This window comes from Protopterus annectens, chromosome 16.part0 (genome assembly GCF_019279795.1).
Source record: "Protopterus annectens isolate FY-2018-M chromosome 16.part0, PAN1.0, whole genome shotgun sequence".
NCBI lineage: Eukaryota > Metazoa > Chordata > Ceratodontiformes > Protopteridae > Protopterus > Protopterus annectens.
In genome coordinates this window covers 418,290,304-418,317,292 of record NC_056750.1, presented here as the reverse complement: position 1 = coordinate 418,317,292, position 26,989 = coordinate 418,290,304, and the positions used below count along the sequence as shown (strand labels likewise).

The 26,989-nt window shown below is 35.8% G+C and overlaps 1 protein-coding gene across 8 annotated transcripts in view; it reads left to right on the top strand.

The window, feature by feature from the left end:
• SCAI (suppressor of cancer cell invasion) overlaps positions 1 to 26,989 on the top strand; it is a 2,763,600-nt gene that overhangs the window by 2,660,534 nt on the left and 76,077 nt on the right. For 7 of the 8 annotated variants that reach the window (XM_044058030.1, XM_044058027.1, XM_044058025.1 and 4 more), the window contains one exon: positions 10,836 to 11,009. The exons of the other annotated variant lie outside the window; for it this stretch is intronic. In XM_044058030.1, coding sequence (XP_043913965.1) covers positions 10,836 to 11,009 — 174 coding nt within the window. The remainder of the gene's footprint in view (positions 1 to 10,835; positions 11,010 to 26,989) is intronic. 8 annotated transcript variants of the gene reach the window in all.

Here is a 26,989-nt window from a genome sequence, read left to right as displayed (position 1 = left end):
TAAACTAAAAAAATATTTTAAATACAATTTCCTGCTAAATCTATACACATCCAATTGCATATCATGCAGTCTAGAAACGACTGTAGGAATAAATTTCAAACCCAAATTTAACACTGAGAGTTCATTGTTATTGAATTCATAGTTTGACAAATTTACAACATAACTGTCCAAAATATTAAATGCAACACTACCATCTGCCCCTTTTGTAACCTCCTCGCCTGGACGGCTCTGATGTAGTGTATTCCGTATATTCCCTTTGGCGTTTCTGCCGTGAATTGTCTCTCTGTGTTTGCGGATGTTCTGCACGAAAATTCTGTCGTAGATGCTCTGGATGTTCAGCCGGTGGAAGATGTGGAAAATCCATTTCAGCCCCATCATCTTCAAAGGATGTATAGCCATTTTCAGAGGCTGACGCCGATGAATTCAAGGAACGTGTCTTGTCCGTTTCCTGTTGAAACCTCACATGTTTACGCCCCCTGTTTCGATTGGTTCTTGACACAAACGCTCTATTTAATTCGTAGTCTCGTAGATCTCTTATCAACTTGCCTTTTTTTCTTTCAATAAGTGTTAGTTCATAGTCTTTCAATTTGTCATTCATCTGTATTAAGAAATCATCCAGAAAAGATGTAGAAACACATTTGGATATGTCGCTACACATCTTCTTAATATCAACACACAGTTCTTTTTGTTTTAAACAATCTCGTTCTATCAGGATATGCAACCATTCTGTAGTACAATTATGAGCTGCAGATACCCATCTTTTATGGAACACAATATCCGAATCTTTAGAGAGGTCAAAGGGTGTAGTGGGATCTTTAAACACCCTTAACCCTCTCGGTGTTATCTCAGTGTCTATATATCTTTGTAGACCACAAATGTTGAAGAACGTAGCAGTTTCTTTGATCATTTTTTTCTCTAGATTTTCTAATAACAGTTTATGTTCTACATTATCCGGCAAGAGATTCTTTCTGCCCACACTGCAAAAGGGATTCGGGAAGCGTTTTTTCCGGTCATCTTCCCATTTATCCCATAGTGTACTACTTTTATCCAAGCCAGTTCTATTCATTAACTGCCGCTCACCTCTGTCCGTGACATTACTGACAAAATTGTCTAATGAAAGCTGACTACCATCCATGGTGTCACGCAGCACCCGTGGAAACTGTGCAAGCGAATCCGTAGACATGAACCAGCAGCAACAACAACAGCACCAAGGAAAAGTTGAAAAAGCACCACAGCAGGATTCACAAAACACGGTTTATTGTAGAAAATCTATCTCTCTGACGTCTCGGCCTTAGCCTTCCAGGAGTATAGAACAAATGAAAAACCCTGTCCTTATATACAAATTAAATCACATGATTAAAACAATTAAACAATCAGGTCATTTAAAAAGTTTTTTACATTAGCAGCATTTTCCAATTAAAATCCTCATTTAACCCATTTGGATATAGAGTTTTAAACTTCAGTATATAAACTGTTTCTTTATACAGTAACAACTGTTTAATTTTTAACAGATCAAAATTATTATCAGATACTTGTTCTAAAATTGATGCTTGTAACAACTTTTCATCACTGTTATGCATTTCACAAAAATGTCGAGCAACAGGACTTTCAATTTTATTATTAATTATGTCCCTAACATGTTCAAGGAGTCTCACTTTAAAAGCTCTCTTGGTTTCCCCTATATAAAATTTATGACAGGGGCATTTTAAGGCATAAATAACCCTCTCAGTGTTACAACTAAAATAATTATTTACCCTAAAGGGCATATCATTAATACATTCAAATCTAGAAGTTACAAAACTGCATGCCTTACATTTACCACACTGATAGGTCCCTTTATGTCTAATATTTTCTGTCAATATTTCTGTAGGGAAACTAAACCTGCTTCGTACTAAGAAGTCTTTAATGTTCCTTCCCCTTCTGTATGAAAATTTTAAATTAGCATTTAACCATAATTTAACATTATCCAGGGTGCTAAAGCATTTCCAAAACATAGAAACAATTTTAATTAATTCCGATGTGTAACATCCATAAGTAGTAACAAAATACATAGCCTCAAGTTGTATGTTTGACATGACAAGAGCTCCTCTGTCCATCCACCTAACAGAACGTCATGTGCATTGGACAGATTTGGGAAGACTGTATATGCTTTGTCTACTTTTTCAGTGTGTTGAATTATTTGGCACACATCACCCACTTCCAGAGAGATTTGACCAAAGAGATCACCAAATCTCTTCAAAGGACCTTGTCTTTGGATCAGAGGATGACTATTGATTCACAGTTGGCTACTCGCCAATCCCTTTCCAGTGCCTCTATGCAGCTTATCTCTAATGCTAAAGACAGTACATCTAGAGCAGCTGATACAGGCATTGCCATTAGGAGGAATGCCTGGATGTAGCTTGTTGATTTTTGTGGAACATTTCAAGATTGTGATGACTTAATCTAATATGGTCCTAAAGTCAAAAAACTATTTGCAGAAGTGAGATGGATGGTAAATCCCTTTCTGTTCTAGGGATTAAATTCTCAACACTTCAATGTACCTTTTCCACAATCAGAAGGGGGGTAAGACAATGTGGTTTCATAAATCCCAGGAGCTTAAATTAGACACTTGTGGAGAAAGAGCTCCCCAAGGCAAGGGGAAACTCTTATAATGGACATTGTCCAAGAGGCAGAGATGGTCCACAAAAACAAGATTCAGGGGTCCTTTCTCAGAGAATCCTTTTTGGTGCTCTTGAATGTTTACCTGGCTGTCATACTCTAGAGGCAGTTGAGAGACACTTATCACTGCACCCAGCAACCTGAATGCTCATCACTTAAGAAAAATTGGTGCAAAGGATAGTAACCAAAGACTGTGTCATATCATAACATACTCCTCCTTCACTTTAGAAAATAATTCCTGATGTTTCACCCTCACAAAGGGAAGTGGCTGCCTTCAGAGAAGCCACTAAAAAATGACTGATTCAAGAGCACCCCACCAAACCAGAAAAGATCAGGGATTTACTCGAGATTCTTTTTAATGCCAAAGAAAAATTAGGACCTAAAGGCCAATTTTGGACCTAAGTTGACTAAACAAATTTGTAAAACAAAATTCTGGATGGTCACAGTTCAGTTCATTCTTCCATTACTAAGGAAGGGTGAGTGGATGTGCTTGACAGACCTTCAGGATGCATACCACCATATAAAAATAGACAGGCATCTTCCTTTTCTCCTTCAGTCTATGACAAAACCCCTTTTTTAAACTAAGCAGAAAACTGTAATTTAGAGTGGAAGGAGAAAGTAATGAAATGGGGGAAGCTCGAGAAAAAAGGATGCAGGGATTTTGGATGCAGATCTTTAAGGAGAATAACAATAATCGTACATAATATTATATTGATAAAGTATCAGAAATTCTAAGAACTAAACGAACAAGGGAATGGAAAAAGGAGATTCTGCTGATAGGGATGACTGCAGTTAGGGAGACAGACAATAGTTAAGAGGAGGCTGGAATTTATTGGAGAAACCTGACAAAGGAACCAAAGTATCGGTAGCAAATAACTAGAGAGGGAAAGGTAATAGAATGGGAAGACGCCAATAACTTATTTGGGCTTCATGTTAGAGATTGCCTTCCCTATCAAGGACTAGTATTAGAGTATAGTCAAAGAGAAAGAAAGAGGAGGGTCCTAAATAAAAGACCAGCACTGGTAGAGTTTTTAGTAGAATCTAGAACAGAAGTTGCCGTTAAGAAAGGAATAATTAGTAGAGCATATAAAATATTGCATGATAACTATAAGAATCAATCAGAGGAGGTAAGAAAGGATTGGAAAGAGACTGGCTAAGAAACAATGAGGGAATATAGAAAATAGATTTAGGATCATTGCTTGAAAGTGTTTACATAGGTATTTTTATACCCCAGGTAGAATCCAAATAATTTTTCCTCATGTAGCAAATGTTGGAGATGTGATGGGGAAGAAAGAGATAACTGGGAACATATTTTCTGGGATTGTGATGAGTTGGCAGCCTTTAAAGATTCCCTGCAGACTGCTGTGTTGGAGATGCTGGGTGAGCTAATTGGTGTAACTAAGGAATTGATTTTTTTTTTGAGCTATGGTACAGAATCGGAATTGCCTAGATATAGCAAAGTCTTGCTGAGTCTAATTATGATGGCTGCCAAAAAAACAATTGCTAGAAAATGGAAATCAAAATCTAAATCAAATTTACTATACGTAGTGAAGATATTAACAGAGATAAAACAACTGGAATTGGGATCTTTGGAAAAGGGTAGGAGCAAATTACATAGGAAAAATATGAAGTGTGGGATAAATACATGCAGAGGAGGAAAGAGGTCTAAAAAGAAGGCAGGAATTGAATAAGTTATGTAATGGTTGACTGACAGTGACTGGATATATTATAAGTGATGTGTAATGTTTGCAGCTACATTTGTGTCGGTATGGTTTGTAATGTATAATGTTTGCAACTGAGATTGTGCTGGTATGGTTTATTTTCCTTTATATAAATTTAAGATTGCCTGTGTCACACATGATAATTTAATAAAGATGTTTCTTGTTTAAAAAAAATTGAACTGACGTTTTCAGTAGATGTTAATTTCTGATCCTGGAAGACTGTCTTTCTCATAGTTATTACCTTGGCCAGAAGAGTTTCTGACTTACAGGCTTTGGCCTGCTATCCTCCTTACTTTATTTTTCATAATGGCAGAGATTCATTGAGAACTAATCCCTCCTTTTTCCATAAAGTTGTTTCTGAGTCCTCCTTAAATAAGTATTGAGTTGCCTGATTTCTTTTCTAACTTTATTTCCTCCTCTTTTAAACCAATCATGCTCCTTCTTTCAGGAGAAATCCTTCTGACTATCCTTACCTCCTTTTCTGTCAGTTCCCTCCCCACATTTGAAAATTGCAGGGAGTCTTTTCATGTGCCTTCCTGAATGACAGTTTGTAACCTCCAACTCTTAACACTGTAATGCCTCTTTCTGGTTTTGTCAGGTATAAAATAATATAATCTGCAAATAAAGCCAACTATTCTTGACTACCATACCAATTATATCCTTGAATTTCTGAGTCCTTTATTTTCTTTGCCAGTGGTTCTAAAGGTAATGCAAATAATAAAGGGGAAAGAGGACACCTCTGTCTGGTTCCTCTGCTCAAGCAGAAATTATCAGAGAGGACCCCACCCACTTCAGTTTTTGCCTCCGATACTTCACATATCCTCCAAATCAATCTTACAATTTTTTCAGGAAATGCAAATGCTTCCATTGCCTTACTCATAAAAGTCCCAGCTTACTCTGACAAATATTTTCTCTGCATTAAGACCCAGCAGCAACAATGGTATTGTCTTACATTCTGCTTCCCTATGCATCATTAATGTTCTGTTAATGTTGTCAAATGTTTACCACCCGTCCCCAAAACCACATTGATCCATATCTATCAGTTTTGGCATTACTTTTGTCATTCTTTTAGCCATTATAGACATGAACACTTTATAACCATGGTTTAGTATTGAAATGGGCTTGTATAAAGCTGGATCTGATGGATCTTTACCCTCTTTAGGTATTACAGCTACTACTACTTTCTTCCAGGATGTTGGTACTTCTCCTCCTTTTAAAATACTGTTAAACAAAACCTTCCAGTTCTTTATCAATTTTTTCCTCCTAGCTTCCAAACCTCCACAGGAATACAATCTATTCCTGGGGACTTTCCCGTAGATTGGTTATATATCACAATTTTTTATCTCATCTCCTATCCTAACCGTTAGTAATTGAACCTCATCTACCTCTAACCTTGGCATATTTAATTCTTCCATAAACATTTCCATTTGTATCTTTTCTTGATTTTCATATTTCTCTGCTTTACAGAGACTTTCATATAATTTCTGAAATATTTCTAATACCTCTACAGGATTTCTTGTTACCTTCCTTGTTTCAAGCTCCCTAAGTTTGGCAACAGCCCTTTCTAATTTCTGTTGCCTGAGTCGGTGTGCTAAAAGCTTTTGTGCTGTAGTGTTATTATTAAAAACAGTTGCTTAATTGCAACGTTTCTAAACTCGTGCATATTATCGAGGTAATCCCTTATTTTCTGTCTAGCATTCTGCAGTTGATCCTTTTCTTTTTCTGTGATATTCTCCATATTCTGCAGTACTCTAAATAATTGTTACGTCACTTCTTAACCATAGCTCCCTTTCTTTTAGTTCCACTCTATTTTTAAACTCCACCATAATTTTATCCTACTCCCTAGCTATATTTTCAGAAGAAATTTCTATCTTCTGTAACAGCTCCTGAATAATCTCCACTGCCCATTCCTTAAAGTCCTCTTGGTTCAAGAGATAGGTGGAAAAGTGCCAGTTATTATTGTTGCATCATCTGAAATAGTTATTGGGTACATATTAAGACCTTCAATTAAATGCATGTGTTCTTGTCAAATGTAAATTCTGTCTAGCCTAGCCCAGTTTTTATATCTTGGAGAAAATATCTAAATTTACTCTGAACTCCTATTACTGAATTCACATCTTCCGTGCCAATTATTTTCATAAATTTCTTCAAAAATCTACCATCCTTTGTTATACTTTCCCTTCTGGGTCCCTCAGACACATCTTCACTACTGCAAATCACATTCCATTCTCCCACCTACAAGTAATATTCCTTGCTAAAAACTGATTATTTCTCCCAGAATTTTGTTAATCTCCATTATAGCAGTTTTAGGTGGAATGTAAATACATGCCAGTCTAATCCTTCTCCTCCCTTGCCAGTAGCCCTTTAACACTACAAATCTACCATTATTTTTTTATCCTGTTCTGTCACTATTGGAAATCCTCTTGCAATTGATATAAGTACTCCTCTTTTCCTTTGTCCCAAGTATTCCGCTGAATAACTGTCCTGAAAACCTGTCTTTGTCAAATTCACATGTTCAGTTCTTTCTGTGCGCCTCTTGTAGCATAGCTATTTACACTCTACATTTTTAATATAGTTCACTGTTCTTTCTTTGTATTTATCTGTGAGACCATTGACATTTAAAGACATTACAGAAAGCATCATTGAATTAAAAAGTTATTATTCCCAACTTTTATGTACAACACCTTTTTTTGTTAAATGTCTATTTTCAGCTTTTGTGTTACATCCATATGCTGTTTAGCAGGTTGCACTTTTATACAGTTGTTTCTTGTCATATCCATTTCAGCCTATGTCACATCTTGCAAAACATTTTGTTTTATTAAAAGCCTTCAAACAAAAAAATAAACACCCCCATTACCCCCAAAACCTATTAACTTAATACTAACATACAGAACTATACATCTTCAAATATTGAAGTTTTACCCTCCTAATAGGAACAAAAGTCCCAAACTGACAGCCACACTCACAAACTTGAGTTAACCTAAAAGAAAGTTTACGCATGCTAAAATGCATGGTGCATCCTGTGTTTCTACTAAGTGCCAATTGGTTTTGTCTTAACATTATAGATCTTCCAGCTGGGAAAACCCCTGAACGCTTTCAGAGCACATTATGTCCAAGCCAGTTTCTTTTTTTTTCCTCAACCAATCATGCTCCACAAGACTGTAGCCAGTTTCTGTTTATCAGATTGTTTCTATGGAAACATGAAGACCAGTTGAAATATTGCTAGTTAGCAAACATGTATTTGCTAGAAAAAAGCCTCATAATATTCAATATTCTGTTTCATTTACTTGCTGTCTTTTAAAACTTGTTACCAAATCAATCTAAGGTCCTTAATGCAGTCATTCCCCTATGCAAAAGTGAAGTAAAGAACATTATTTTTTCTCTTGTCATGCTTTTTTAACTAGGCTTTTTTAACTAGTACTGTTTAAGAAAAAAAACAATCTTTACTTACATTTAGCTTTCTCCCTCATCTTCCCCTCCCCAAAGCAGTTTTCCGAACATTAATGGCATGAAGTAAGGCATATGCTTGAGTCCACCAGAAGTGTGACAAATTCTGAAAAAGTCCAGTATTTCCAGATTTTCTTCTGTGATATTTCACAAATATAATTATTGCATTGCAAACCTACATTGTTACTGGTTTTATTCCTGTTCAATTCCATCTCCTAAATCCTGTCTCTCCTTCATTTCCAGTGTACTGTTGATTCTTCTAGTCAGCTGCCGTGTTCCCTTCCTTCTCTCCAGCATTTTCCATTGAAACATTGGATAAGGTTTCACAGATACCAGTCTCTGTGTGGTCGATATTACCAGTAGAACAAGAAGCAGGATCTCCTATTTCTCAGCTTACTTTTTGTTGGACAAACTTTTTTATTTCCCCATTAGCATGTATGTTATCAAAAAATGATTTTGTCTCTCCAGGGAAGAATACCTTGAAGACAGTTGAGTACAGCAGTTTGAATCTCACACCGGCATCTCAACATTCCCTGAATAGTGGAATACATTTGCTCCTCTTCTTCCTGGTGTACAATGAGTAATTATTCTCCACAAATACTCTGCTGTCTCCCACTTTTAGTATTTTGTCCTTCTGCCACAGTTTTGTCAGAATCAACTTCTGCTGGTAGGATTACATCTTTACTATTAAAGGTCTAGGTTACATTCACTTAGCCAAATTTGGAGCATAAACACAATGTACCCTTTCAGCTAACAACTCTCACTGTGGAATACCAGTCTAGTTGCTTATTTGTGCTTTCATAAAATTAATGCAGTCTCTTCCTTCCACCTTCTCTGTTATAGCTGAAAATCTCAAGTTTTCCCAACGTGCTCTGTCCTCTAATTTTATTATTTTTTTAAAGTCTCTTCCTGAGCAGCCTCATATTCAGCCATCCTTTTCTTTATTTCGACCTCTGAGTTTTACAGCTTTATCACCTCATCTGAATATCTGTTTAAAGCTTATTCCATTTTTTCAGTCTTTTGTTGTTTGGGTTAACATACTCCATCAGTGTTTTGTTTATTTTAACCAGGTATGTATGCAGTTGTCTTAGATCTTCCTGTAGGTTACTGGAATTCATGTCAGGTGATTGCATTACTTTTTGCTGAACAACTGCAGAACTTGCCCCAGTCAGTATTTCTTCCTCACTTTTTTGTAGCTGATTTTTTTCCGTATACTTTGTATTACTTTTTTCTCGCATTCAGGCAGTACATTTACTATCTAGTTACTGAAATTCACCCATAAACTCAAGTCCACTGTTCTTCTGTGCTGAGTTTCTGTTTTCACACCAGGAGAGCTAGAATTAAGCTGTTACTCAGCCATCTTGGAATTCTCATTCTACAGAAAAATACTTTCATCACTGCCAAGAAAGTCAGCCTATATTTCATTTTACATCGGCTGCACTCCTTGATTGATAACATCTATCCTTCTCATAGTCTCTGTTAAATAGTTTCTGAATAGTAATGATATGTATGTACCGTTCAACAGATGTAGGGGTTTTTTGCACCATAATTGCAGTGGTAGTTATGCTTTCTCATATGTTTTCACAGACTGAACCAAAATAACTCTGGATTTGCCATAAGCCCTCTCTGATTCAGTCAGTAGCATTTGGCACACTTTTTTTCAGTTCCCACTAGGATTTCTTAAAACTTGTCCATTACACCATCTTAGTTTCACAAGCTGCATTGTCTCATCTGTCTTCTTTTGGCTTTCCAGTTAGTCTCAAGTTTTTTTCTAAGGCCTTATCCTCCACTGCAACCAATTGCTGGTTCCCATTTTCTACTTGGCCACTCAGTTATTCTATTCTGTTTCACAGTTTACTATTCAGCCACTTGTTGCTTAGTCATTATCAAGGTGAACTGCTGAGCATGCAGAAACTCAATATCATCAATTCAAGCTGCTTGTAATCTTTATTTATCCTTCCAGCAGGCCAGGGAGCAAAAAGGTTTCCCTTTTGACAGGATATTGCTACACAAGGACACTAGTACCTTTTGTCTGCATTTTCTTGGAGTCTGGAGGGAGGCAGTTGGATACAACAGACAGTAGATGATATGGGGCCAACAGATGTGATAAAAAAAACTTTGCATACTTAACTATCATTACACAGTATCTGTGTGGATGTGCTGATCCCCCAATAGTACAATTGGAAGTGACCCGAGAAGAATACAAAGCTATGGTTCTTATGGATCTGGTCATCAAATATTCAAAGTTAAAATTCTAACTAGTATAATTTTCTTGATTATGGGGCTATGCATGTCCTTAAACTTAGCCTTAAAATGGGACAAGATTTGCAGCTCTGTAATTCTTTTTGTGATACTTTCTGTTTTGTTTACTTAATGGAAATTACTCTTATAACCACAAGTCCTTATTTGTTGTAATGAAGTGAGCTACTGCTTACTATCTCTTCGTTCTATCCTAACTCTTCCTTAACAAGTACCTGCCCTAAGCTCTACTCATGTAAATCATTTCAGCACTGCACATTTGCCTGTCCCTTTTTTTGTCATTGTTTTCTTCCGATTGGCAGGATTTGAGCCTCATATAAACTGGCTGTTAGCTGGTCTGGCAGTGTAGCAGGAACTCTTAACACACTATCCCTGTCATTATTAAAAATGCTCTTAACTCTTTCCTTGAGTGGGTACATCACCATCCAGACACACATCTATCAGCACTTAATGTTTTGGATACTTTGGAAGACCATTATAAAGCTGCAGTTTTCATTTTTTGTATAATATTTAGAAATGAAAATGAGTAATTTAGTACCTTTTTTAGGGGTTGCTTATTTTAAAAATTGCTTCCTGTTATTTGTCACAAGTTTATAATACTTGGTTATGAAACAAGATTTTTATTGTTTGTGTGGTGGTAGTTCTGCTGTGAAATGTTCTTACTAAAGTAATTTTTTTTCCAGCTGAGCAAATATTTCTACTTGCTCTTTGACCCAGATCATGTATGGCTATTTTTTGTTGTTGTTATAGACCAGTCTCAACGTGGCAGCCTCTTCACTCTTTTCCTTTACAATCCATTAATGGCATTCCTGTATATTTGTGGGTTATCAAGTATGCGGAAAGGATTATGGGAGAAGTGCCAAGAATACTTTCGAAAAATCAACAGAGATATAGCACAATTGTTGACAAGATCTCGCTCAGTAGGTAAGGAAATCACACTAAAAGTAGTCTACAGTTTATTTTTTTTAATTCATTTGACTTATTGGTTCCCCCCAAGATTTTATATACATATCTAACAATGTTTAAAGCTACTTGAAGTTTTATATTCAGTAACAGCATTGACCCTTTACAATACATTGAATGAAGAGACGATAAAATTAACAAGAAAAGTAGAGTAGTATTACTGTTTTTACAAATTTACTCCAAGACGACACTGATACAGTGGACTTACAAAATGACTGTACACTGAGTAACAGCTTACTTTCAGCTTTACCAGTGTGAGAGCCAAAACTGAGAAAAGATAGCTACTGGACTTGTATTTTTGGGTATATTTCAGTAAGTGGCTATTAAGTGCACTGTCTGGATGCCAGCAAAAAAGAAACTCGGAGAAACTGAAAGAAAATGAATCACATAAGGTAAGAAGAAAACACTGGTAAGAATTATGCAGCTGTTCAACAAAAAGCAGTGGAAGCTCCAGTTTTGGTGCAAGACATGACTTCCAGTAATCTAGAGAAAAAATAAATCAAATGTCTTGAGAGCCGATTAAAGTAAATGAAACACTGAAGGAGTATATCAACTCAAACAACAAAAGGCTGGAAAAAAATGGAAGAAGCCTTAAACAGATATTCAGATGAGGTGATAAAACTGCAAAAATCAGAGGTCGAAATGAAGAAAAGGCTGGCTGAGTGAGAGACTGCTTGAGAAGAGGTGTTTCAAAAACTAATATAATTAGAGGACATAACACTCAGGGAAAACCTGAAAATTTCTACTGTATCAAAGAAGCTGGAAGGAACAGACTGTGTTAATTTTATGAAAACACAAATAAGCAACTGGACTGCTAATCCACAGCAGGATTTGTTTCTTGAAAGGGCACATCATGTGTATGCTCCAAACCTGGCCAATAGAAAGCAACCTAGACCTTTAATAGTAAAGATGCAATCCTACCAGCAGAAACAGTTGATTCTGACAAAACTGTGGTAGAAGTGCAAAGTACTAAAACTGGGAGACAGTAGAGTGTTTGTCAGAAATGATTATTCACTGTACACTAGGCAAAAAAAGAGTATATTTATTCCAATAATCAGGAAATGTTCAGAAGCAGGCATGAGATTCAAGCTACTGTATCCAGCTATTTTCACAAGATTCTTTCCTGGATGTTCAAAGTCATTTTTTGATGCTGAACATTGTAAGGAGGAAATACAAAAGTTTGTCCAACAAAATGTGAGCTATCAAACAGAAGGCTATTCTGTTTTTTGCTCTTTTGGTAATAAAGCCTATCGAGAAACCGTGCCAGTGAAACATTTTCCAATGTTTCAAAGGAAAATACACGAGAGAGAGAGAAAAAAAGCACAAGGGTTGACTAGAAGAACCATGAGAACGTTGGAAATTGCACAGAGACTTGATTTGAGTGATGGAGAGCAAAAGAAAGAAGGCCAACATCTCAGAAAATGACAAATAAATGTGGGATTACAAAGTATGAATTATATTTGTGAAACGTGACAAAACTAAAAAACCTGAAAATATTGGACTACTTTGACTATGTTAAACTTGGAGGACTCCAAAGCATATGCCCTATTTAATGTGATTAATGTTTGGAAGAACGTTTAGGAGGGGTTAAGAGGAAGGAAGGAGTTAACTGTAAGTAAAACATAATTGTGTTCGTAGTAGTATTTTTTATAATGCATGACATAATCTGCCTGCTATAAAGTAAAGGGATTTACGGTTATTTTCAAGTGGTATAGAGATACTAAAGTCAACAGATGCCCCTGTTTTTTTGTTTTGTTTTTTTTGTTTTGTTTTTTCTTCTGTTGTTCTTTCTTTTTCCTTTTTCAGTCTTAAGAAATGTAGGCACTTCAGTGTAAAAAGAGAAGAAAAGTCTGGACAAAAGAGCATGATAAAAGAGAATTGATTTGCTTTTTTTTTACTCTTGCATAGGGTAATGACTGGGTTAAGGCACTTGGCTTGATCTAGTAACATGTGTTGAGGGGAAGCAAATAAATAAAAAAGAACACTGAATATATTAAAACGTTTTCTTCTAGCCAATAAATGAGTGCTTATAGTAGAGTCAACTGCCTATCTAGTTCTCATGTATCTGGAGATAATCTGATGAAGGGCAATAAAACTGAAAACTTTTTTCTTTCAATGGCTGGGAGATGATGTTTTCTGAAAGCATTCAAATGTTTTTCTAATTTGGGAGAGGAATAAAGTTAAGACAAAAACAGACAGCAGTAAGTAGAAGTATAAGTACAGGCTGTACTATGCATCTTAGCATAGATAACCTTCCATATACATTAATCCAAGCCTGTAAGTGTGTCTGTCAGTCTGGGACAGTTGTTCCCATTAGGAGGGTTAAACTTCAGTCTCTGAAGATGTACAGTTTTGTGTGTTAGTATTAATAGGTTTTAAGGGTGGTCTGGGGGTATGCTTTTTTGTTTATCTAAAGCAAAAAGTTTTGTAAGATGTGACTTAGGTTTAAATGGATATGACAAGAAACAGCTATTTAAAAGATCAAACTGCCAACCATTAGTGTATGCATGTAACATAAAAGCTGAAAGTAGACATTTAAAAAAAAAGCTGTTATACAAAATACTTGGGAATAATAACTTCTCAACATAGTGACACTTTCGATATTATCTTTAAAAGTGAATGGCCTCACATACATAATAAATATATATATATATATATATATATATATATATATATATATATATATATATATGCACTCATACATACATACATACAAAAATGAAAGTGTAGTGGACTCTATTTAAAAATACAGAGTGCAAATAACTATGCTACTGGAGACACATTTGGAAAGAACTAAGCATGTGAATTTGATAAAGAAAGGCTTTCATGGTGGTTATTCAATGGAATATCTGGGACAAAGGAAAAGGGTATACTTAATTGCAAGAGGAGATCCAATAGTGATAGAAGCAGAAACAGGGAGTAATTTTAATAATTGCAAGAAGAGTTCCAGTATAGATAGAAAAAAAAAAGATGATAGATTTGTAGTATTAAGGGGTTACTGGCAAGGAAGGAGGATTACACTAGCAAGTATTTATATTCCAACAAAAAATGCCATAATGGAGCTTAAACAAATTCTGGGAGAAATACTCAGCTTTCAGCAAGGAATATTATTCATAGGTGAGGACTAGAAGTTGATTTGCAGTAGTGAGGATATATGTATTGGGGGCAGAAAATAAAATATGAAAAAAGGGTAATTTTTTGAAGAAACTTATGAAAACATTTGGTATGGAAGATGTGAATTCAATAGTAGGAGTTCAGACTGAATTTACATGTTATTCTCCAAGGTACAAAAACTGGGCTAGGCTAGACAGAAATTATATTTCACTAGAAGATGTCCATTTAATTGAAAGGTTTGATAATATCCAATAACTGTTTCAGATCATGTGCCAATAATAATTAAAATAAAAATGCAGGGTAATGAAAGAAAAATGAGACAGTAGTGCTTTCCAACATAACCGTTAAAACGAGAGTAATTTAAGGAATGGCTAGTGGAAATTATTCAGGAGTTATTAGGAAATATAGGAATTTCTTCTGAGAATATAGCTAGGGAGTGGGATAAAATTAAGTGGAGTTTAAAAATAGGGTGTAAATAAGAGAGATGTATAGTTAAAAAGTAACAAGAATTATTTACAGGGACTGACAAACATTAAAGTGTTGCAGAATAGGGGGAAGCAAACAGAACAAGAAGAGGAGCAATTGCAGAATGCTAAACAGAAAATAAGGGATTACCTCGATAGTATGCACGAGTTTAGAAAGATTCCTGTTAAGCAACTGTTTTTGATAGTAACTCTACAGCACAAATGTTTTAGCACAACCACTCAGGCAACAGAAAGTAGAAAGGGTTGTTGCCAAGCTTAGAAAGCCTATAACAAGGAAGGTAGCCGGAGGTGCTGTAGAGGTATTAGAAATATTTTGGAAATGTTATGAAAATCTGTATAAAGAAGAGAAATTAATTTGGAAATAAAGAAAATATACAAGTGTGAATGTTTATGGAAGAATTAATTATGCCAAGTTTAGATGTAGATGAGGCTCAGTTACGAAGTTAGTATAGGAGGAGATGAGATAAAAATAGTGATGTATAACCATTTTACAGGAAAGCCCCCAGGAATAGATGGTATTCCTGTGGAATATTGGAAGCTAGGAGGGAAGAAACTGATAACGATCTGTAAATGTTTTATTTAGTAGTATTTTAAAAGGAGGAGAAGCACCAACATTCTGGAAGAAAGTGATGATGGCTGTAATACCTAAAGATGGTAAAGACCCATCAGATCCAGCTTCATATAGGCCTATTTCAGAGTTAAACCATGATTTATAAAATGTCAATAATGGCTAAAAGAATGGCAAAGGTGATGCCAAAATTGATAGATGTAGATCAGTGTAGTTTTGTGGAGAGGAGACAAACATTTGACAACATTAATAGAAAACTGATGATCTAGAATGAAGCAGAATATAAGAAAATTCCACTCTTGTTGGTGAGTCTTGATGTACAGGAACCATTTGACAGAGTAAGCCGGGATTTCTTGAGTAGAACAATGGAAGCATTTGCATTCTCTGATAAAATTACAAGGTTGATTAGAAGGATATATGAGGGATCGGAGGCGAAATTAAAGTAGGTTGGTTCCTCTCGGATAACTTGTGCTCCCCTTTGTTATTTATATTATATTATATTTATATTATATTTAGAACTGTTGGCAAAGAAAATAAAGGACTCAAGGATATAATTGGTATGGTATTCAGGAAAAGCTGGCTTTAATTGCAGATGATATTGTTTTATACCTGATAAAACCAGAAAAAGACATGTCAGTGTTGTGGAACATTTTGAGGCAGTTTCATGTCTTCAGGGTACAAAATTAATGAACATAAAACAAAGGCAGTACCCACACACAAACTGGTTCGGCAATACCCATATTTATGGGGACATGATAACATGAGGTACTGTGTTTGAGCAGAGAAACTAGGTAGGGATGTCCTCTTTCCCCTTTTTGCTTTATATTTAGAATGAATATTCAATGAAAATAACAGACTAAGAAATTCAGTGATATAATTAGTATGGTAATCTAGAAAAGTGGCTTTATTATGTTTGCTTGATAAATAAATGGATATCTTGATAATGTGGAACTTTATAACACAGTTTCACGACTTTATGGAATGTACAATTGATCAAGATAAAACAAAGGCTATACCTATAAATTAGTCAGTAACCCACTGATTGGTTTACCAATACCCATATTTATAGGGACACGATGATACTAAGTGTTTAGGAGTACGGATTAAAAAGGTTTCTGTTATGGCAGCTAAGGATATGTGAGAAGAGACTAAAAATAAAACAACAATACAAAAACTGACAAATTGGAAACTCGGTTTTATGGATAATGGATAGCAAGGTACAAGTAATCGAAATGTTTTAGTTGCCTTAGTTTTTTATACAGATATTTGTATCAACCAGAGGGGAAGTTGTGGAAAGCTATTAATAAAGAATTGAAGGTTTTTATCTCTGAGTGGAAAATGATAATGGTCAAGTGGCATAAGCTGTTCCTTCCAGTAGAATACATACAAATATTTCAAGCACGGGCATTAATGCCCTTCTAGCTTGCCAGTATACCAAAACACTTGTTCCCATAATAAGTGTCCAGGCTGTTCTTAAAAATATCTAAACTAGTACTTGCTTTAATGTAATTTGGTAGTGTGTTTCATGCATCAGCTACTCGGTCAGAGAACCAGTTAGTACACTTTTCATTCCTATAGAATCTTCTACATAGGTTATCTGATGATTCTCTAGTACTTTTTGATAACCCCAAACATTCCCAGAAGTAGTTGTCCCTAAATGCCCTATATACCTGAATAAGATCTCCTCTTAGATATCTGTAAGAGACACTGTACAAGTTCAGATATTTTAGTCATTCATAATAACTTAGATTTTCACATCCATGGATGCCCTTGGTATATTTCCGCTGTACTCTTTCAAGTTTACTCATGCTTCTTTTCCTATAGGGTTTCCATTTTGTTATTCCATACTCAGATTTGGGTCTAATATAACTAACAAACAATGACTTAATTATGTTTGATTTCTTAGACTTTATAAATCTTTTTATACAGCTTGTAGTTCTATAACCATCATTAACCAGTTGGTTGATATGATTAGAAAAACTCATAGCTGAATCTACCCATATACCCAGGTCCTTAAATGAGTCTACAGTTTCAGTCACTGTGCGCTTTATTAAATATTCACCTTTCAGTTTATGTCTCCCAAATCTCATATGCTTAGTTTTTGATGTATTTATCAACATATTATTCTCCTGTGCCCAAATGGTCAATTTAATCAAGTTATTTTGCAGAAATACCTTATCTGTAACACTTGTAATCAGTTTACCCAATTTTAGGTCATTAGCATATAGACTGTAGTACACCTCAGATGAAAAAGTAAGGTTTGAAAGATACAATCTAAACAAGTAAGGGCCTAGGACAGAGCCCTGTGGGACACCCTGACTGTAACCAAGGATTTCACCTGTCCAGTTGGTGTATGATACTTGCCATGTCCTATTTGTAAGCAGTGCAGCTATCCATCTTATCAAGAGTACATCAGTACCTAGTTGTAGTAATTTACTGATCAGTGTTTTGTGTACGACCCTGTCAGCTGCTGAAGTTAAATCTATATAGATTACATCACATCACAATTTTTCATTCATAGCTGTTATTATATTGTTATAGAACATCATGTTACAGGTGGTAATAGATCTATTTTCAACATATGCATGCTGATATATGGTTTCAAGTCCCAGCCTATCCATTTCTGACAATAACTTATCCAGTATTACCTTCTCCATTATTTTTCCACAACATGAAAGTAGACTTAAGGATTTATATGATTCTGAGTTTGTCCTACTCCCGTTTCCCTTAAAGGCAGGTTTAATGAGCGCATGTCTCCAATCTTGAGGAATCTCCCCATATTTATATGGCCTAGTGAATAGTAGATATAATGGTAGTGTAAGTTCTTGCTGAACTGTTCCCAGGTATTGTTACTAATTCGTCTCCTCCCTGTGCTTTGTTTGGATCCAGTCTGCACAGTTCTTTTTCAATATAATCTAATTTGATTCCATTATCTGGGGTTACCTGGATGTCACTAGGACAATTTATCACCCCTTTTGTGGAGCCAAACTGTTTTGCATAAGATTTTGTAAATATATCTATAATCGGTTGTGTCTGAGAATACATTTTAGAATCTGCACACAGTTTTTGTGTATCTTTACTCCTTCCACATCTTATGTATCTATAAAAAGGTTTCTTATGCTCAATATCTTCATATAAATTTTTTCTTGATCTTGTCTAACACTGTGCTTAATCTGTTCAATTTTGTTTCAGTTTTCAAAGTTGTAGTTTGACTTCTCTTCCATTTCTTATATTTTTGTGTCTCAACTTAAACAGATATCTTGTTCTTGTAGAAATATACCCCCTGATGTTGCATGCCTAGATCCTGATGTTAAACATTTTTTTTTACTTTTTGCACTCAATTTCTCTTTCAAAACTTTCCACATTCCATCTGCAGTTTTTCCACTGAACACCTCACTCCAGTTAGTTTTACATAGTAACTGTTTTGTTTCCCTATGATCTGTAATTAACCTTCTATGCACTGGCTTAGATTTCAGTTTGGCAGAATTATCTAGCAACAAATTAACCTTAATAACCCCATGATCACTGCACATCATTGGTAGTAAAACTTGACTTGAAGTTAGAGTAATTTCTTTGGAGATGATTTGGGATTACCTGATTTGAAGGGGTATTTCAGAGCTACAAGGTTAAGGCTCCTATACATATCCCAAGCAGAAAGCTATAATTCAAAGTGGAAAGGGATGATGGTGAAAAGAGGATGCTCAAGAAACAAAGAAAGACTGAGATTGTTGGATGCAAATCCTTAAGGAGAACAACAATAACCATACAGGATATTATATTAATAAAGTAAAAAGTATTCTAAGAACTAAGCCAATATGGGGATGGAGAAAGAAGATTCTGCCAATAGGGATGACTGCAATTAGGGATACAGGCAGTAGCGGGCTGGAAATTACTGGAGAAAACAGGCAAAATAACTACGGTATTGGGAGCAACTAATTAGAGATGGAGAGGTAATAGAATGCGAAGAGGCCAACAATTTAGATGGACTGCTGCCTAGAGATTGCCTTCCTTGCCAAGCATTGATATTAGAGTATAGGCAAAGAGAAAGAAATAGGGGATCCTAATCTAAAGACCAGGGCGGATAGAGTTTTTATAGAATCTAGAACAGATGTTGCAGTTAAAAAGGGATAATTAGTACAGCATATAAAATATTGCATGATAACTATAAGAATCAATCAGAGGAGATTAGAAAGAATTGGGAAGAGAAACTGGATTAGCGATTCAGAAAGAAAGAATGGGGGGTATATGTATGTGTCTCAAATATGCAACAAAGTCTAGAAGATTTACAATCTCTCTTGGAAGGTTTACATAGGTATTTTACCCCAAGTAGACTCCACAGAATTTTTCCTCATGTAGACAGCAAGTGTTGGAGGTGTGATGGGTAAGAAAGAGGTAATTGGGAACATATTTTTTGGAAGTGTAATGAGTTGGCTGACTTAAAAATTCCCTGCAGAGTACACTATCAGAAATACTGGATGAGCAAATTGGCATAACTAAGGAAATTATTTTCTGACAGAATCGGAATGCTGATTCTGATTATGGTGGCTGCCAAAAAGGCAGTTACTGGAAAATGGAAATCAAAGTTTAAACCAACTATACTTGGAAGTAGTCAATATAGTAACAGAGATAAAACAACTGGAAATTGGATCTTCAGAAAGGTGTGGGGGAAAATTACACTGAAAAAATGAGAATTGTGGGAAGAATGCATGCAGAATAATGTTTTGGAAGAGGAGGGTTGGGAGGGTGGCCTAATGGTTAAGGGTTTTGCCTTGCACAAGGTGCAGGGTTTGAATCTCGCAATGGATAATTGGCTAGGCTTACAATGGCTCGCAAGGGCAGTTAGCTTAGTACTAACCTATGAATGAAGTTTAAAAGAAGGCAGGATATGAATGAGCTATGTAATATTTGACTGACAATGACTGGATAGATTATAAGTGATGCATAATGTTTGCAACTAAAAACATGTCAGTATGGTTTGTTTTCATGTATATAAATGTATGATTGCCTATGTCAAACGTGATAATTTAATAAAGATGTTTCTTGTTCAAGAAAATGGAAATTTTTGGAACGATTCAGTCACTGAATATATAATGTTGCTTAGATTATGTGACACATAGCAATATATGTGATGTATAATGCTTGTAAATGTAAACTTGTTAATATGGTTTGCTTGCTTTGAAATAAATGTAAGTTTGCCTGTGTCACAAGTGATACTTCAGAAAGGTGTTTAAAAAAGACAACACTGATATATAGACTGTATTTTATATGCCAAATATCATGAACAGCAGTAGGTTAAAAAAATAAAAAGACAGCTGGTACACATAAGTCCCAAGTGTTAGTCCTGGTATGCTCACTGGTGCCTGAACTGGAAAAAAAATGACAGTGTAGAATTGTCAAGATATAAAAACATTCCTACAATGGGGTTGGGCTAGGCTCAGGGGGAGGATGCCCTCTGTGTTGTAGAAGGATGTAATAGTCCACAAAAGGCATAAAAACTGACAGGCCATAAAGATGATAGAGTGGACTATTTAGTATAAGGAAGAAAGTATGTATTGTTACTGTTATGCAAGAAACCCAGAATTTCCAGATAGAAGTTATTCAGAAAGATTAAGACAGAAATTAGAGGAAAAAATAGTTGCACAAAAAAAACTGTCCAAAGCTTCAAATGCAAATTTTAAAGTAAAGTTAAATTTTGTCATTCAGACCATACTACAGAAGTGCACAGCTAAACGAAATTTTGTTCCTCCAAAGTCCTGAATAACAGAATCATGTATTAAAACAAAAAACAAAAACACAAATCATATAAAAACACAGAAAAACCCGAGTCCTGTATAATAAAAACACAGAAACATGGGAACAATAAATGCATACACATCAACAGCAGAGTCCAAAGCAACAGTAGGCAAGAAGCTTCACCAGCCATGTTCGACTTATTTACCATGGCATCCAACAGTGATCACAGCCAGTCTCACCAACTCCACTACTTCACCCAAGTTCCAGTCAGATCCTCTTCCGACCAACAGAACTCAAAAAGCTCAGAGCTAACTTAGATTTCAGATCCAGATTTAAAAAAAAAAAAAGCATGTAGACACGAGTCAAGCTCCCGCCACACGAAGGCCTGAACTGACACAACTACCAACGAAAACAGTCTTCTCGGTCCTCAACTTCCACAATCTTCTCCAAATTTCTGTTTAGTCCAGTTTCCTCTGACCAGCAAAATTGAATCTGGATCCAGCAGACAACCAAATCCCCACCCATTCTACCCCAGCTCAACTCTCACAAGGGACTGAACGTTCATGACCAGTCTGACCTCTTCACAAAGCCAACATATCAGCAATCCAAGCAGGACACCACGGCAGCATCCAATCACACATCCGACCACTCCAAACTGACTCCAAAAATGGACAACAAATGGACGTCAACCAACAAATTACTACACAAACACAGAACGCAGAACAGGAGTCAGAGAGGCCGCTGCCACACAAGGCGTCGCCATCTTGACCTGCATATTTGTAAATTTGTGTTCATTAATACAACAGATCCATGTAAAACACTATATAGACCAAGTAACTTTGGGCCATTTGGAAAAAGAAGCAACAGAGAAAGTGTGAAAATATAATTAACAAAACCTAGAATTTTTTGAAAGAGAGATCTGATATGGTGCATTATTTATGCAAAGGAGAAAACCATACTAATCAGTAGAAAAAAGGCAATTCCAAAGATATTTGAAGAGAAATACAGGCAAAGGCACCTAGATATGAAAATTTTCGCAATACAAAAATAAGATGACAAAGGGGTAACGTAGAACAGAAGATTGTTAAAGTAGAAGTTAAACAAGTAGAAGATGAAGTTATGGAATACCTGTGAATTAAAGAATTTAGTGTAGAAAGTCAAACACAGGTTATGTCACAACATGATGGAACAATGAGTCCCAAACATAGGGAGAAAAAGGTGTAGCGGGAGACATCTGAAGAAGAAATATGGACACAGGAAAGGAAAAATGATTTAATATGGTGAAATATTTATGCAAAGGAGAAAGGAAAACTAAGCAATACAAAAAAAGAAGCACCAAAGGTATTTGAAGAGAAACATAGGCAAAGGTAATCAGGTATGGAAATTTTTAAAATACAAAAAATAAGAAATCAAAGGTGAAAAGTGGAAGTTGCAGTTATGGATTACATGTGAAGTGAAGGATTTAGTGCAGAAGATCCAACCCTGGTAACATCACAGCATACTGGAAAATTGAGTTCCCCAAATTAAGGAGAAACAGATGGAACAGCATCTGAACTTGCCACAGGAAGGTACTCTAGAGCGTTCAGCAGGATACCAGTACAAAAGTTCAGTTGGAGTTGCACAGCAAGCAAAGGAGCGAGAGAGAGTGGCAGCTTTGACGCAGTCAGTGTTGTGGAGCGATAAGCCCATGGGTTCCCACATGAGTATATGCCCTGTCTGGCCTACTAAACTTCTACAATTCAAATAGACACTTATGCTCAACCAATAAAGCCCTGATAGAAAAAAATCCCATGTAAAAATAGCTTTGGGGAATCCCTCTTCCCTAACAGTGTTGCTAACACCTGGAATAATCTTCCTCCTGACATGAAACTGCAAAACAAAACTTCCACTTTCAAAAAAACTCCTTAAATCACACCTTTCCACCAACTGTCTATGCAACTGCAATGGCCCATCTTAAACCATCACTACACAGCAGCAGTACTGCTTCCTTAAGCCTCTTATGTCTAAGTGACGTGCTCAGCATTGCTCACACCCTTGAACTTCTTGTGAATGCTACTAATGTGCACAATAGACGCTCTTTGTAAATATTGTACTTTTTTTTTCTTTTTCTTTTTGTTGCTCCAGTACTAAGCTCACAATGCAATCAACATGTAATGTATCTCCTGTGTTTGGTTCCCTATTATATGATCGAAGACACATTCTTTCGAATGCTTCTTGATCGAACTTGAAAGCACGAAACGGCATATAAGTGAATTCTTTCCCTGGGAAAGAAATCGCTTGTCCGCCTTCGTTATTTTGACGTTTTCGTCACTGTAGTGCGATCTCAGAGTTGACATATTTAAGTAGTAAGCTTTTGCTTACATGCAGTCAATAAATCAGTGTTCGCTGATTTAATATAGACCCCTGTGTTCTATTATAATTCCCTTCAACTTGCTTTAATTTTTTGTAGTATGCTGTCAACTGATGTCAGCATATTAAACTCTGTAACATGTAACTATTGGTTGGGAGGGTGGCCTAATGGTTAAGGTGTTTGCCTTACAAGCACAAGGTGCAGGGTTTGAGTCTCACAAGGGATTACTGGCTAGGCTTAAAATGGCTCGCAAGGTCAGTTAGCTTAGTACTAATCTATGAACCTATGAACTACTAAATGCTGTAACTATTGTACTGTATTGAGCTTTTCTCCCCAGGCCTCCACTGAAAATGGTCACCAGTTGTCCAGTCGGACTCTCCCAGTAAACAAATGTCAAGTAAATAAACAAATAAATAAAAATAAATAAATGAAATAGCAATGGGTGATGCAGGATGCAGCTGAAGAGAATATGTCACTAGAAGATGTTCTGGAACTTTCTGTAGAATGCCTGCAGGAAACTGAGAACAAAGAATGTTCCCTCAGTTTAGAAGAAATTGATCTAAGGGAAGAATTGCTTGATTTAATAGAGATGGATAGTCATTTTAAGGTCAGTGAAAGAAATTACAGAAAGTCAAGAAGACCCAAAATGTTAGAAGTCTGATAAAACAAATGAACACAATAATCAAGACTGTTAACTTAAATTCATGTGATATAACAGAAATAAATAGGATATATTATTGTGCAGCTGAATTAATAACAGATTGTCTTATCACAAAAACAGAGTAATGGGGAAAGGAATGGAAGAAATCAAATGCCATTATGTAAGCATCGAAGAGAAAACTGTAAAGCAATCATGACAAGAAGTGTCGCTGTTAAAAAAGTTATAGAATAGTTAACATATCAGCAAAAATACTTAGAAACATAGATGTGACAAAAGCAATGTACAGTTTCAGAAAGGACCAGGATCTGTTGTACTCTTTTCCAAATAATAAACTAAAGGTATCAGCACAGGTAGAAAATCTTAAAAGATATGCAGATAAATATAAAGGAAAAGTACAAAATAAACAATTTAATGATGACCCAGAAAGACCACAAGATAGACACATTTTGGAGAAGTATCTATGAAGACCCCGTGGAACATAACAAAGATGCTAAATGAATAAAAGAAACAGTAAGAAGTTCAAATCTACAGGATGTAAAATGGAGTGAAGTAACAGCCAGGTAAACTGAAACAAAATGAACAACTCCTATCTGGAAAATCCCAAGCCCAGATGCAGTACCTAACGTCCGTCTTAAAGTATTAAGATACTCACACAAAGATTAACCATGAGTAAGAACTGCTTATGGGCACATCCCAAACAGACACCAACTGCTTAACAACAGGAAAAACGATACTCATTAAGAGAAAACCTACAAGCTCTCTGAAAAACTACAGACCAATAATTTGCTTTCCGATGATGTATAAAGTGTACACTAGAACTGATGTCAGCAAAGTTTATAATCATTTAGAGGAAAACTCAGTCATGACAATAGAACAGAAGAGTAACAAAAGAAAGTTATATGGAACATAAGATTATTTGTTGTTAAGTAAAGTCATAATAGAGAGTGGTAAAAAGGGGAAGAAGTATAGCATGGCTAGACTATAAAAAAACATTTGACAGCATCCCACATTCATAGATAAAAAAGTCCTTACATATGTATAAGATACACCCTACTTTGATAAATTACATTACAATGAGCATGAAACAGTGGCAAACGACTTTGCAGCTAAGCCATGATAAAGGACAAATTATTATCCCATGCACAAAAATTCAAAGGGAGATGCATCAGGGTGATTCTTTCTCACCATTGCTGTTTTGTCTTGCCTTTAAACCATTAAGCTGCCTGCTTAACAGATTCTTTTTCAGGATGATTTAAAACCATATAGTTTGTCAGATGAGGAGTTGAAAGCACAACTGCAAGTGGTCAGACCTTTCTCAGATGACAGAAGAATGTCATTTGGGTTTGATAAATGTTCAAAAGCGACATTTAAAGCAGGAAAGCTGTATCATCAAGAAAATAGTCTGGGACAGAAATGTGATATAAAGGAACTTTAGCAGGAGGGAGTGTATAGATATTTGAGAATTGATGAAGGATCAACACTAAAACATGAATGATTGAGAACAAAACTTAGAAGACTAAAATTAATACTGACATCTAGGAACAAAGTCCAAGCTATAAACCAATTTCCTTTTTATGTTCTAACTTACAGTTTTGGGGTGATTGACTCCAGAAGGTATTGAATCATTTGGACAGGAAAGCAAGAATAATGCTTCATGCTTATCAAATGATGTATAAAAATCATTGTATACCAATATTATATATTCCTCATTCTGATGGAGGTATGGGCCTCCTTGAAATTGGTTATATGTATAGATCTGTAATCATAGGACTGCATACAAATCTGCTGACTTCCCCAGATCCAAACATAGTGAAAGTTTTAAAACATGAGGAGATCAAGTCTAAGATTGCTTCCCTGCTTAGTTTAGCAGAAGTATATCGGTGTCAGGCGGGAATGGAAATTAAACCAGAAGTAGGCAAAAGTCAGGTAACAAGTGAATGTGCCAAAAAAAAAAAAAACGAAAGAACATAAGGAGAAGGATCAGATGAGAAGACAGGAACAATCGAAAACTACATAAATGTAGTTGCAAGTACAGAAAACTCCTGGAACATGCTCATGATGATTAGGATCTAATGCAGGAAAGGTGAATTTAAACCAAAAGATGAAAGGTTAATATTGGTGGCCCAGGATGGTGGACTACATTCATGTTGGTTTACAAAGTGCATTGAAAATGTGGGAGAAACAGACAAATGAAGGCTCTTTAAAATGGAACTGAAAACAGTTGTACATCTTGTTGCTGGGTATAATACACTAATGACAGAGATCATGTATACTGAAAAGCATAATAATATGGCAAATCTGTTGCACTGGGCATTGTGCAAACATTACAACACTGAAGTAGCTGAGAGGCATTCGAAACATGAGCCACAAAGCATTGTAAAGAATGATGAAGTTTATATCACATGGGGTTACCCATTACCAACAGTTCAAAAAATAGATGTGAAAAAGAAAAACAGATATAGTAGTCCATGCAGAGAAGACAAAAGTAGCATTGATCATTGAAATTGTTAAAAACAGTGATTACAGTGTCCTATGTACAGAGAGACATAAAGTCATAAATACCAGGATTTGTAGGCCGAAATGAGGGCAATGTGGAAAGATACCCAGACAGTACCAATAGAAGAAGGAGCAATGGGTCTCATAAAAATTAATTTGCAGTTGTATTTAGATGTGCTACTAATACATGCAACACCGTATGATTTGCAGGAGTCAATTCTGGGCACATTATGAGTGCTATGAAGAGCACTTTTGGCTAACTTGGAAGATGGAAACAATACTAATTTTACAAACTTTAATTATAGTTTGACTTAGGAATAGGGTCCATTCCCATCATGGTATTAGAAACCCAAAATACTTGGAGAAATTAAACCCAACTTGGAGAAACTAAACCCACAGTGATGCACACATCCCAGAGCTAGAATACTGTGTACCCACTTCTCCTATCGCTCGCTGTATGTGGCATAATGAGGTCTATGGAAATCATATATAACCTGAAGAGTCTACATTATTCCACAGGCATTGGATCATTGC